General features: G+C 36.0%; 1 protein-coding gene across 1 annotated transcript in view; it reads right to left on the reverse strand.

The window, feature by feature from the left end:
* Nucleotides 1–14,661, reverse strand: part of LOC127859442 (PP2C-like domain-containing protein CG9801) — a 38,193-nt gene extending 23,532 nt beyond the window's left edge. The window contains exons 1-2 of the mRNA XM_052396826.1: nt 14,204–14,661; nt 1,101–1,249 (exon numbers count right to left, since the gene is read on the reverse strand). Coding sequence (XP_052252786.1) covers nt 1,101–1,249; nt 14,204–14,232 — 178 coding nt within the window. The 5' untranslated portion in view covers nt 14,233–14,661. The remainder of the gene's footprint in view (nt 1–1,100; nt 1,250–14,203) is intronic.
* Between the last annotated feature and the right edge of the window lie 210 nt (nt 14,662–14,871).

Here is a 14,871-nt window from a genome sequence, read left to right on the forward strand (position 1 = left end):
GACCACAAATTGTAACCTTGAACCTAACAGTCAGCAGTGATATTTTTTCTTTATATTCCACAGCCAGTGCCTTTGGGAAATATAGCACGATAAAGCATGAAATGGAGGAAAATGAGACAAGTTTTATTATCATAAATAACAATATTCCGATTTTTCTTAAGCGCATATTTAACTGCAGTATTAAAGTAATAGTATTAAGAGCTATGGTATTATATTGCTGTACAATAAACTCAATAAACTAATTACAATGTATTAAGTTAATTGAAATAGTTTGGAACCTTTTTGGGGAAATTCTGTTAAGATTTTTTTGGGGAATACAATTTAGCTGTGCTCTGTGAAAAGCGGGTTTAACTCTTTCAGTGCTGGAACTGAATTTTGAAGGCCTTTACAAACAGTTTGGATCCTGATGAGATGCCACAGAACATGGCGTCTCATCAGGATCCAAACTGTTTGCTGTTCTGATAGTATTCTTTGAAAAAAAAATCGAAGAAAATGCAAATTTTAGAAATTCAGAAGACGACATTTAAGCAGATGACAAATTTCCCAGCATGCAAAGGGTTAATGCATATGCGTGGAGTGTCATCCCAGATTAGTCTGTGCAGTCTGTGCAGGCTTATCTGGGACGACACTTAACCCACATGCATTAAACCCAGTTTCCACATAGCATGGTTCCATTGTAATGGGGAAACAGCCTCTAATAGGCAGTCGTTTTGGACAAAGAATCACTGCTCTGGCTCATAATGCATTACACTTCTGAACATAAATCCAAACTGGACACAATATATATTTTTGAAAAAAAGTGCTTAAGATCATTCCTTATATTTTATCTTCATGTGTATGACATGGAATTTTGACCATGACCAGAGACATTGAGACCTGTTCTAGTGTGGGACACCCCAAATTCTTACATTTTTTTACTTCTTCCAAGTCATTGTTCATGCATGCTGGATCAAGTTATTCTCAAGATATAGATCCTCCACACACACACACACACACACTAATGGGTGTTCCCGTGATATGGCCATTTATTATCAATAACGTATAAACAATTAAATTACAGGGGATGTATTTATGGCTATTTGAAATGAGTGGGGACTTACCATTAGCCTTGTTTTCGAAGCCAAATGCAAGTCCAGTATCTGGACCTGAGTAGCTTGCGAAGATCTCATCTGTCAAGGGTCCTACCTCTACCAGGGGTAAATCATCAAAGCGCTGACTGGAGTAAATTTCACTCCCAAACTGGATACTCCTGCAAAAGATTAGGCGTGCATTCTAGGAATACTGAACTAAATGCATGTGCGTAACATGTCATCCCATATTAGCCTGTGCAGTATGCACAGGCTAATCAGGGACGACACTTTCTGCTTATACCGTAACCGTAACCAGTTTTGTTTAAAAAAAGTCTCTTCATACCAAGGGATTTCAATTGAATCAGAATTCTGCTTTATGATGCAAGCATATTGATTTTTGTCACTTTTGACTCCTCCAAATTATCTGCCTTGCATCACTTGAAGCAAATGTTACAATGAAACTAACATAAAAATGTGCTTCATATTACACAAATTGTGTTTTTTAAAGAAATCAATTTTTTAACTAAGCAATTAATACTGTGGAGCAATCAACAAATATATATAAACAAAATATCTGGACTTCAGTATTTTGAATCCTACACATTTCATTCGACCCCTACAAATTTTAAGCGTTGTATCATTTGACTCCTGGTTTTCAAAAGCTGTATTTAAATCCCTAATACCCAAAATCCAATCTAGACTCAACAAGAAACCGTCAGAGACGGGTGATGCTCCCCAAAGTGTTTTTTGTCACAATATTGCACTATATATTCAGATAAAAGGAAATGTCTTGAGGGCACAGTAGTTGGGGGGACAATAATTTTTTTATAGAAAATTTCAAAGGGCCATAAATCTGTGAACAAGAAACTGTCGGAGACGGGTGATGCTCCCCAAAGTTTTTTTTTGTCACAATATTGCACTATATATTAAGATAAAAGGAAATGTCTTGAGGGCAAAGTAGTTGGGGGGACAATAATTTTTTTTATAGAAAATTTCAAAGGGCCATAACTCTGTGAAAAATCATCCCACCATAACCTGTGATAATATGCACATCTCCTCTTGGTAGTGAAGCTTCCCATAAAGTTTCATTGAATTCCGGTCATTAGTTGCTGAGAAATAGCCCGGACAAGAAATGCACTATATGTACAGTTAATGGAAAATTGCAAAGGGCCATAACTCTGTGAAAAATCATCCGATCAGAACCCGCTGATAATATGCACATCTCCTGTTGGTAGTGAAGCTTCCCATAAAGTTTCATGGAATTCCCGTCATAAGTTGGTGAAAAATAGCTCGGACAAGAGTTGCACTATATGTACAATGGAAAATTTCAAAGGGCCATAACTCTGTAAAAAATCATCCGACCAGAACCCGCTGATAATATGCACATCTCCTCTTGATAGTGAAGCTTCCCATAAAGTTTCATTGAATTCCGGTCATTAGTTTCTGAGAATAGCCCAGACAAGAATTGCACTATATGTTCAGTTAATGGAAAATTTTAAAGGGCCATAACTTTGTGAAAAATCATCCAACCAGAACCCGCTGATAATATGCACATCTCCTCTTGGTAGTGAAGCTTCCCATAAAGTTTCATTGAATTCCGGTCATTAGTTGCTGAGAAATAGCCCGGACAAGAATTGCTCTATATGTACAGTTAATGGAAAATTTCAAAGAGCCATCACTCTCTGAAAAATCATCCGACCAGAACTGGCTGATAATATGCACATCTCCCCTTGGTAGTGAAGCTTCCCATAAAGTTTCATTGAATTCCGGTCATTAGTTGCTGAGAAATAGCCCGGACAAGAATTGCACTATATGTACAGTTAATGGAAAATTTCAAAGGGCCATAACTCTGTGAAAAATCATCCGACCAGAACCCTATGATAATATGCACATCTCCTCTTGGTAGTGAAGCTTCCCATAACGTTTCATTGAATTCTGGTAATTAGTTGCTGAGAAATAGCCCGGACAAAAATTGTGCACGGACGGACGGACGGAAAGACGGACGGACACACGGACGAACAGACAAAGCGGCGATTTTTTGGGGGGAGCATATAAATCATCGGACTAGAACCCGCTGATAATATGCACATCTCCTCTTGGTAGTGAAGCTTCCCATAAAGTTTCTTTGAATTCCAGTCATTAGTTGCTGAGAAATAGCCCGGACAAGAATTGCACTATATGTACAGTTAATGGAAAATTTCAAAGGTCCATAACTCTGTGAAAAATCATTCGACCAGAACCTGCTGATAATATGCACATCTCCTCTTGGTATTGATGCTTCCCATAAAGTTTAATTGAATTCCGGTCATTAGTTGCTGAGAAATAGCCCGGACAAGAATTGCACTATATGTACAGTTAATGGAAAATTTCAAAGGGCCATAACTCTGTGCAGTGATTTTTTTTGCTTTAATTTGATACACCCTGTGCCATTTGAATTGGGAAAATAAGCGCGATAAACCGTGAAATTGGGAAAAATAGCGCGATAAACCATGAAATTGGGAAAAATTAAGCATTATAAATAGGATTATAAGTAACAGAAGTGATATTGTTTTTAAGTGCATGTTCAGGGAGTTTTCTAGAAAAGGAGTCTGGTCAAATTGTTTTTTTTCTTTAATCAATAAAAGTGGCAAGTTTGGGAATGATATATGGACAAAAATGACTAAATTCGAGTTATATATTTTGTAAGATGTTTAAAAAAAAAAATGTTGTGACCTAGATTTAAGAAATCATAATTAAGTTATATGAGACTTCTTTCTAAAAAAAAAAAAAAAAACATTTTTTTTTTTTTTTTTTTAGTTGGGCTTTTTTTGGGAAATTTTGGTCAGAATTTGGGGAAAAAATGTGTATTTTTGCGATTGGGAAGCAGCCGAAATTCGGCTGTAAATTTGAGCAAAAAAATCACTGCTGTGAAAAATCATCCGACCAGAACCCGCTGATAATATGCACATCTCCTCTTGGTAGTGAAGCTTCCCATAAAGTTTCATTGAATTCCGGTCATTAGTTGCTGAGAAATAGCCCGGACAAGAATTGCACAATATGTACAGTTAATGGAAAATTTCAAAGGGCCATAACTCTGTGAACAAGAGCACCGCCTTGCGGGTGCAGACCGCTCATTTACTTTCTTGTTAAAGGTGAAGGGACTCTCATTTTCAATCACAAAGGAGGGAGGGGTGGAGTGAAGAGGGGTGTATAGTGTGGGGGTGTGGACATTTATTACATTATCTTCCAAAAATGCGGAAAAAATGTAAAAAAATAAATAAATTTGGGGGGGGGGGGGTGGGGGGGGGATTCTTGGGTGCGATGGTTGGACGGTATTTCAAACATAAAATAATAAAAATAAATATTTGTGTTTTTTAACCGTTTCAAAAAAAAAATTGGGGGGTGTGGTGGGGGGGGGGGGGGTATAGTGTGAGGGTGTGGAGGTAATTTGTGAGATGATCTTAAAAAAAAAAACAAAAAAAAACAAGAGTGCCAAACTGTCACAAGATACGCCCGTTCGGAGGTTTTGGACACCATGCTTAATGCTTGAAATGCACTAAGTGACCTCGAGACCTAGTTATTGACCCGGCATGACCCATATTTGAACTTGACCTAGATATCATTTAGATGTAACATCTGACTAAATTTGGTGAAGATCAAATGAAAACTACTTCAATTAGAGAGCGGGCACCATGCTAAATGCTTGAAATTCATTATGTGTCCGATCGTGACCTCGTTTTTGACCCGGCATGACCCATATTCGAATTTGATCTACATATCATCTAGACTCAACTTCTGACCAAATTAGGTGATGATCAGATGCAAACTACTTCAATTAGAGAGCGGACACCATGCTAAATGCTTGAAATGCACTAAGTAACCTTGTGACCTAGTTTTTGACCCGGCATGACCCATATTCGAACTTGACCTAGATATCAACTAGATGCAACTACTGACCAAGTTTGGTGAAGATCGGATGAATACAATTTGAATTAGAGTCCGGACAAAGTGGCGCCGTTGAAAATGCACTAATTGACCCTATGACCTAGTTTTTGACCCGGCATGACCCATATTCGAACTTGGCCTATATATCAACTAGATGCAACAGCTGACCTAGTTTGGTGAAGATCGGATGAATACAATTTGAAATAGAGTCCGGACAAAGTGGCCCCTTTGAAAATGCACTTATTGACCCTATGACCTAGTTTTTGACCCGGCATGACCCATATTCGAACTTGGCCTAGATATCAACTAGATGCAACTGCTGACCAAGTTTGGTGAAGATCGGATGAATACAATTTGAATTAGAGTCCGGACAAAGTGATGCCTTCCGCCCGCCGCCCGCCGCCAAGGGGTTTCACATAATACGTCCCGTATTTTATACGGGCGTATAAAAACAACTTAGGGGGGGGATTCGGGGGGGGGGGGGGGATTCTTGGGTGCGATGGTTGGACGGTATTTCAAACATAAAATAATAAAAATAAATAGTTGTGTTTTTTAACCGTTTAAAAAAAAAATTTGGAGGGGGGTGGGGGGGGGTATAGTGTGAGGGTGTGGTGGTCATTTGTGAGATGAGATGTCAGGTAAAAGTAGTTTTGTCAAAGTATCAATCAAATCTAATCATTAATAAAGAAGTTATGGCAATTTTAGCAAAATTTAATAATTTGACCTTGAGAGTCAAGGTCATTCAAAGGTCAAGGTAAAATTCAACTTGCCAGGTACAGTAACCTCATGATAGCATGAAAGTATTTGAAATTTGAAAGCAATAGCCTTGATACTTAAGAAGTAAAGTGGATCGAAACACAAAATTTAACCATATATTCAAAGTTACTAAGTCAAAAAAGGGCCATAATTCCGTAAAAATGACATCCAGAGTTATGCAACTTGTCCTTTACTGTACCCTTATGATAGTTTGCGAGTGTTCCAAGTATGAAAGCAATATCTATGATACTTTAGGGCTAAAGTGGACCAAAACACAAAACTTAACCAAATTTACAATTTTCTAAGTATAAAGGGCCCATAATTCCGTCCAAATGCCAGTCAGAGTTACATAACTTTGCCTGCACAGTCCCCTTATGATAGTTAATAAGTGTTGCAAGTATGAAAGCAATAGCTTTGATACTGTAGGAATAAAGTGGACCTAAACACAAAACTTAACCAAATTTTCAATTTTCTAAGTATAAAAAGGGCACATAATTCTGTCAAAATGCCAGTCAGAGTTACATTACTTTGCCTGCACAGTCCCCTTATGATAGTTAGTAAGTGTTGCAAGTATGAAAGCAATAGCTTTGATACTTAAGGAATAAAATGGACCTAAACACAAAACTTAACCAAAATTTTCAATTTTCTAAGTATAAAAAGGGCACATAATTCTGTCAAAATGCACACCAGAGTTATCTAACTTTGCCTGTCCAGTCCCCTCATGATAGTAAGTAAGTGTACCAAGTTTGAATGCAATAGCATTGATACTTTCTGAGAAAAGTGGACCTAAACGCAAAACTTAACCGGACACCGACGCCAACGCCGACGCCAAGGTGATGACAATAGCTCATTTTTTTTTTTCAAAAAATAGATGAGCTACAAATCATCCGACCAGAACCCGCTGATAATATGCACATATCTTCTTGGTAGTGAAGCTTCCCATAAAGTTTCATTGAATTCCGGTAATTAGTTGCTGAGAAATAGCCCAGACAAGAATTTCACTATATGTTCAGTTAATGGAAAATTTCAAAGGGCCATAACTCTGTGAAAAATCATCCGACCAAAACCTGCTGATAATATGCACATCTTCTCTTGGTAGTGAAGCTTCCCATAAAGTTTCTTTGAATTCCGGTCATTAGTTGCTGAGAAATAGCCCGGACAAAAATTGTGCACGGACGGACACACGGACGGACAGACGAAGCGGCGGCTACATGTATATGCTCCCCCCAAAATAAATTTTGTCCCTAATTAGCCTCTGTGGACTGGCTAATCTGGGACGACATTTCATGCAAATGAATTAAGAACGATTTGTTTAGAGCAGGGCTCAAATGGTTAGGTTATTTCTTCGTATTACAATTCAAAATCTGACATGTACCTTAGTCCACCTACATGTAGTAGACATAAAAGATGAAGAAAAGTCATTTCCCAAGGTTTCTGATGTTTATATTTAGTTGGCTTTGTGAAATAATGATGGTATGAATTTTACGAGGCTGGGTCCTGTTGGAAAATGTGCAGGGTTTTACAAAAATTTGAAAATTAAGTGTTATTGTTGTTTTGCTAAAATATGCGTCAAAATTGTGAAAAAAAGTTTTTAGTATTATATTTACTTTAGGTAATACTGATATACTTGGATGGGAGATGAACAAAATGTTGAGATCTCCAATAACAACATTTAGGACTTCCTCAACGCTTTTTAAGTTTTTAATACAAGCTGCATTGAATATAATTATAGGCATATGCTGATAGTAGCCATCACCCTATATTGCATATTGTAATGTTGCGAAAAAGCTATTTTTTGGAGCACTCTCTAATGGCCGGGGCCGATTACTTGACCAGAATTTGAACGAGAAGAAAACACTGAGAAGTTTTAGATAATATTCAATTAAAAGTGACTGTATTTTGTAGTTGGTGATACATAAAATTATGTTTATATATATGTTATACATGTATATATGTTTTATATGACAGAATGTTTACATCATTCATATTTTTTACTAAATCTTCAATAAATAAAAGTTCTGGTGCAGCTGTAAGTTAAAACAAAAGACTATGATGGTCCTTTATCACTCACCTGAATAATAATGATGTTTTTTGTTCATTTCTATTGATCAGTTAAGTTGGTTAAAGTATGAAAAAGTTATGTAGAATGACAGTTTCATCATTTGGTAGCAGGGGTTTTTCTGCCTATTTTGGGGAAAGGAGTCTGACCAAATTGGGATTTTTTTATCGACAAAATTGGTCATTTTGGGAATTTTTGCTTCGATGAAACGGCTCATTTGGGAAAAAAATTGTGAATTTATCATGCTTAAATAATTCAGTGGTTTAACAAATAAATTTGTTTTTATTTGTTATTTTGTCTTCTTTATATAAACAGATACATATTGGGCATGTTCAACGTTTATTCAAGTACTGCAGTTTTGTTTTTCAGTTACAGTTACACTCTGAGATAAGAACTGAACAGTCAAAACCTTATAGCAGATATTTTTGACCAAAAAAAAACACTGGTTTGTCACACAAGTTATAAGACACTTCATTCTTAAAAAAAAAAAAAATTTTTTTTTTTGCAAATTGGGATTTTTTTTATAATTTCGGTTTGGGATCGGGTCCGTTTGCTTTAGGAGTGCCTCCGTTTTACGGAGGCGCAAACAGTGCTGAAAAACCCCTGGGTAGCCTTGTTTTGGTGCGTAAAAAAAGTGCACTTCATGTATGAATTCTGAACTACTTAAATGAAAATCAAACCACATCAAAATGTGTCTTAACTGCAGAAAATATCTTGCTACATGTATACTTTAAGTCTTTAAAATCACCTCTCAAACCTCACCCTGCACAACGGCACTGCTTAAGCTGCCATATGGTCTATGTATTGTTCACATATCTGAAAGTTTACTTACATGCAGGTTTTTGTTAAAGAAAAGGTCAAAAGCTGTCATTATGGTTAACTATGTTCCGTTGTAAAATATTGGTTCAACTCAATATCATTGTCAGACTGTTGAGAAAAAGTCAAATTACAATACATGTAAATAAATAAAATATAACAGATAACAAGATGTGTTTGTGAAACACAATGTCCCCCTATATGATGTTTGACATTGTAGGATGGCCTTGATCTTGTGAAGGATGACCTTGACCTTGACCTTTCACCACTCAAAATGTGCAGCTCCATGAGATACACATGCATGCCAAATATCAAGTTGCTATCTTCAATATTGCAAAAGTATTCATAAAATAAGCGATTTGGGCCACATATATTTGACCTCTGACCTTGAAGGATGACCTTGACCTTTCACCACTCAAAATGTGCAGCTCCATGAGATGCACATGCATGCCAAATATCAAGTTGCTATCTTCAATATTGCAATAGTATTCATAAAATGAGCGATTTCAGGGTTTTTTTTGGCCCGATTTTATAGCCGAAATTCGGCTATGTTCCCAATCCCAAAAAGTATACTTTTTTCCCAAAATGTGGCAAAAAATTCCCAATTTCCAAAAAAAAAAAAAAAAAACATTTTTTTTTTTTTTTTTTTTAAGAAAGAAGTCTAATGCATATTTTATCTCAATTTCAATTCAATTACATCTAACAAAGTACTATATGATTTTGTTCTTTTAATTTGAATGATCATAAAGAGTTATATCAAATTTAGTATTTCCCTAATCAGTGGACTTTTCATGTGGAAAAAAAGGCTAATGAACTAATTTTCCCAATTTCATGAAAATGCCGATAAAATTCCCAATTCCACAGCCATGGGCTATCTTCCCAAAAATCGGAAAAAAAACCCTGGATTTTGGCCACATATAATTGACCTCTGACCTTGAAGGATGACCTTGACCTTTCACCACTCAAAATGTGCAGCTCCATGAGATACACATGCATGCAAAATATCAAGTTGCTATCTTCAATATTGCAAAAGTATTCATAAAATGAGCGATTTTGGCCACATATATTTGACCACTGACCTTGAAGGATGACCTTGACCTTGACCTTTCACCACTCAAAATGTGCAGCTTCATGAGATACACATGCATGCCAAATATGAAGTTGCTATCTTCAATATAGCAAAAGTTATTGCAAAATGTTAAAGTTGGCGCAAACAGACAGACAGACCAACAGACAGACAGGGCAAAAACAATATGTCCCCCACTACTATAGTGGGAGACATAAAAAGTACTAAACCTTGAGAAAAAGGTTTTCAATGGGTACATTCATAATTTACATGCTTCTATCCTGTTAACAGCTTGGTCAAAGTACTTTAAAGAAGTCTAGTGTAAGCATTCCAAAATGCCAATCTATGACAATAAATAAACTCCTGTTTATAAGTTAAAACATGTGTACATGTATTGTATTTTTTTTTTAAGTTTCCAGGGCTCGACATTAAAGGTAGTCCGACTGTCCGGGACAACCAAATTGTTAGTCCGGACAAGTAAATAAAGAAATTTGCTAGTCCGACAGGACAAGTGGTCATTATAATTGTATAACTTAGAAAAAATGCCTTTATAGTATGGATGCAAGAGGTTACAAAAATCATTAACCGGTTAACCTTTTGCTGTAACCGGTTAGTAACCGGTTAACCAAAACACCTTAAGTAGTTAAAATGTTAAAGTACGTACATCAACAATTTCATACCACTTGTACCTGTACTCTCTATAGAAACGAAATTAATTTGAGATTGCTTGCGTTGATAACATATCTGTTTCTTAATAAAATGTATTGTACCATTTATTTTAATAATTTTGTAAATGTTTGCTATATATTTATGCCCCCCTTCGAAGAAGAGGGGGTATATTGCTTTGCTCATGTCGGTCGGTCGGTTGGTCGGTCGGTCGTTCCGTCCACCAGGTGGTTTCCGGGTGATAACTCAAGAACGCTTGGGGCTAGGATCATGAAACTTCATAGGTACATTGATCATGACTCGCAGATGACCCCTATTGATTTTGAGGTAACTAGGTCAAAGGTTTAGGTCACAGGTGAAGGTCACAGTTACTGGAAATAGGCATTTTAAGGATTTAGCATGGTTCAAACAAGGGAAACAACTACCGTTTATGCATGTCCTTTTTCAGGGGTTTTTTTTACTAAGAAAGTGACGCCGATAATCGGCGTCTTCCCCTACCAAAATTTTTCCCCTAAAACTACCATTTCCCCTCCAAAAATATAATTTTTCACCAAAATATAATATTTTACCCTCAAAGAAATGTTTTTTTCTTTCTTTAGGGAAGTCGACACTTCCTATTTGTACCATGTACAACGATCTCGCTCTCTCTCTCTCTCTGTCTCCCGACGAACACTAAAATCTGGGAATCCCAGTGATTCTATATATAGCTCTTAAATTACGTCATGGAAACCGGGCAACTAATCGTATTAATCATGTGACTATTTTACTGGATTCCGGTCTTGCGCGAGAAGGGTGATTCGTCAATTAATTACCGGAAACCAGTCGAGTTTTCATCCGGGTTATGTGAAAGCCAAGATGGGTATAAACGTTAAAACAGAAAAAAAAGTCTCACAATTGGCGTTCATACACGAACAAAATAAAACGTTCGGACTCGGAAAATATTAATTGCGTTGACGCATTTTTTAAGAATGAATCATCAAAAACCGTTGAAACCCAGCAGGATTCGGAGGTACATGTAATCAACATCGATTAATACTGTTAGATTATTGTGAAAGTGAAAGTAGACAATCGGCAGCTGCCGCACCTTTCCCTTCCAATACTGTAGCAGATCTAGATCCTCAACCCATTCATCATGAAATTGAAATCACAATATTGAAATTGTTCCCCGGCCCCAGTTGAAAACATTTCCCATTATTAGATTTACCCCTGCAACTTTATTTAGGACTTTGACTTTAATATCATACTTGTTCATGTGTTTAAGAACAAAAAGGTCAGAGACATGCCTCTTTTTCTAAAAAAAACCCCTGAAGTCTGTAGGCGAGTTATAGACATTGAAATGAACAGTTTTTATTTTTTCCCCAAATATATCTCTGTCGCGCTCGATTTTCCCCCTTTACCCAGCGTCCAGCATCTTCCCCTTTTTCTAAAAAAAACCTCTGTTTTTATTACATCATTTGCCTCCCTTTAATTCATTTAAAATCTCATTTTACAGCAGAGATTCCAAATCTGACCTGTAAATGAGCCCCATATTTACTGCCAGTGCTAGGTTACCTTTTCCCATTTGATCATTCTTAAGTATTGGTATTGTAATGCTGCTGCTGGGGGTATATTGCTTTGCTCATGTCGGTCAGTCGGTCGGTTGGTCGGTCGGTCGGTCCGTCCACCAGGTGGTTTTCGGATGATAACTCAAGAACGCTTGGGGCTAGGATCATGAAACTTCATAGGTACATTGATCATGACTCGCAGATTACCCCTATTGATTTTGAGGTCACTAGGTCAAAGGTCAAGGTCACAGGTGAAGGTCACAGTTAATGGAAATAGGCATTTTAAGGATTTAGCATGGTTAAAACAAGGTAAACAACTACCGTTTATGCATGTCCTTTTTATTACAGCATTTAAAATCTCATTTTACAGCAGAGATTCAAAATCTGACCTGTAAATAAGCCCCATATTTACTGCCAGTGCTAGGTTACCTTTTCCCATTTGATCATTCTTAAGTATTGGTATTGTAATACTGCTGCTACTGATTCTGCTACTGCTACTGCTACTTCTACTACTACTACTACTACTACTACTACTACTACTACTACTACTACTACTACTACTACTACTACTACTACTTCTACAATTATGTTTACATGTAATTTGAACGATTCAAGACTTTGTGATTTGAGCATTTTGTATTATTTCATTATTTTGCAAAGTACTGAGCAGAATAAAGATATAATGGTCAGGACATTTAATTTAAGTTGCTTTTTGGTCAGGACAAGTGAAATTATGGTCTACTTGTCCGACTGGACAAGTGGCTTCAAAAGTTAATGTCGAGCCCTGGTTTCTTCATTCATTTAGTTTTTCTTAACAAAACAATTGCATTACCTTGTAATCATTATAATTTATATTGAGATAAAATGTTATGTAACCATTACAATGGGCTGTTGGTAATGATACCCTGTAGTGTTAGAGGGGATAAAAAGCCTGACATCATTAATCAACCCACACCTACAGTCTACAGTGAACTTAATTGGACATAAAATCTTTTATCAGTAGCTGAATGTTTATGTGACACAAGTGTCCACAATAATACAAATTGTTTGAACCTAACGATTATTTGAGCCGCGTTCTGAGAAAACTGGGCTTAATGCATGTGCGTAAAGTGTCGTCCCAGATTAGCCTGTGCAGTCAGCACAGGCTAATCAGGGACGACACTTTCCGCTTTTATGGTATTTTTAGTTTCAAGGAAGTCCCTCCTTACCAAAAATAAAGTTTAGGCAGAAAGTGTTGTCCCTGATTAGCCTGTGTGGACTGCACAGGCTAATCTGGGATGACAGTTTACGCACATGCATTAAGTCCAGTTTTATCAGAACAAGGCTCATTAAAGGTCCATACAACAGTCACTTGAATTACTTCTTTGCTCTCACCAATTTCATTAATAAAGCTGGCAGATTTTAAAGTCATGGGATAACTGATGATATTGTGAAAACACTCATCTCAGTATGTTGTTCAACTTGTTTACATTAATCAAGTTTTTACTGATTTTATTTTTTCTTTAAAATGAAAATTTGATTCCAAGGTTATGAGAATGCTTTGGTTTATAAAAATAATAGAGTTTGATAGAAAATTAGTAATAAATGTATACCAAATTTTTTAACAATTTCAAGAAAACAACAAGAGCAACAACATGGCTAAAACAATAAAATTTTAGTATGCAACAGTGAAAAATTTCAATTTTTAGATTTAAGTGTCAAATATTATTTTATGTAACTATGTATTTGGAATGTGTGCATTAAATTATATATTACACTTTATTAAACAAACACTTCTACATGTACAAAATAAAAATCTTCATTACTTCTGTTCAGAGCTTCTACACACTTTTTTTATTATCTTTATTTTTCTTCTATTTATTTCCCGAAATGGGTATTAACTACAGATTTTTTTATCATGATTTGCAGTTTCCACGGATATCAATATAACTAGTTAGGTCAAACTTGCTAATTTTTTTTTTTTTGCTAATTTGATGAAACGCCTATTTATATAATTATATTCAATATATATACATGTAATACATTAACACAGTTTGGAATTTTCAAAACATATTTATTACCTTCTATTTTGTTGTATCATCAAGACTTCAAGTGTTATATCCATATATAAGTTTGTTTACATGAGTATAATTAAATGTGTTGTCATCTATTGACTACATCATTAAATATATAAACTTTAATTTGACAAATATAAATTATTAAATATAATCAACTGACAAGCAGATTAAAACTATGTAAATGAATTTCTAATATATAGACAATAGTTATCTCACATAATTTATAAGATAAAACAAAATCTTACATTAGTCTTTCATATCCAGTTCTATCCATTTGTACAACTTGCAGCACTGCAAAACCCGTAATTCATTTACGCTGGAGAAAACTAAATGAAAGTCTTATCATCATTTTACCATGACTGCGGGTAGGATTGTATCTGTTTTAAAATCGGCAGCTTCCATAGCAAGATAACATCATCTCTGACATCACGCTTTCTTACTGAATTTCTGAAGCTGATCAGCCCGATGATACACCTTTGTGTTTGAGGTACAGCGTCAGTTTTGTTGCGAATAATACATAAGCAGTTAACAACCTCTTTACACCACACCTAAGCACATCTCTTCACGGTTAATTTAACTTTGTTTTTATTACATGACAAACACTTGTTAGCAATCCTAAGCAATACACATGACTCATCCAAAATCAGGTTCGATTATCATAATAACAAAACTTTGAAGAATCCACTTGCGGTCATCACCAAAGTAATCCAGGTTACAATACACTAAATGATCGCTTCATGAAGGGCTGTACTCTCTAAAAAAATATCATAGTTGACAGGAAGGCATGTTTTACACGTTTTACCATTATTCGGGTGTTATCTTGCGGAGATAATGGTAGGGAATGAATAGGTGTTCCCTACTGAATCCCTGAAATATGATACACGTGAAGACTATAGTAAACCATTGCACTAGA

This window comes from Dreissena polymorpha, chromosome 15 (genome assembly GCF_020536995.1).
Source record: "Dreissena polymorpha isolate Duluth1 chromosome 15, UMN_Dpol_1.0, whole genome shotgun sequence".
In the NCBI taxonomy this organism is placed as follows: Eukaryota; Metazoa; Mollusca; class Bivalvia; order Myida; family Dreissenidae; genus Dreissena; species Dreissena polymorpha.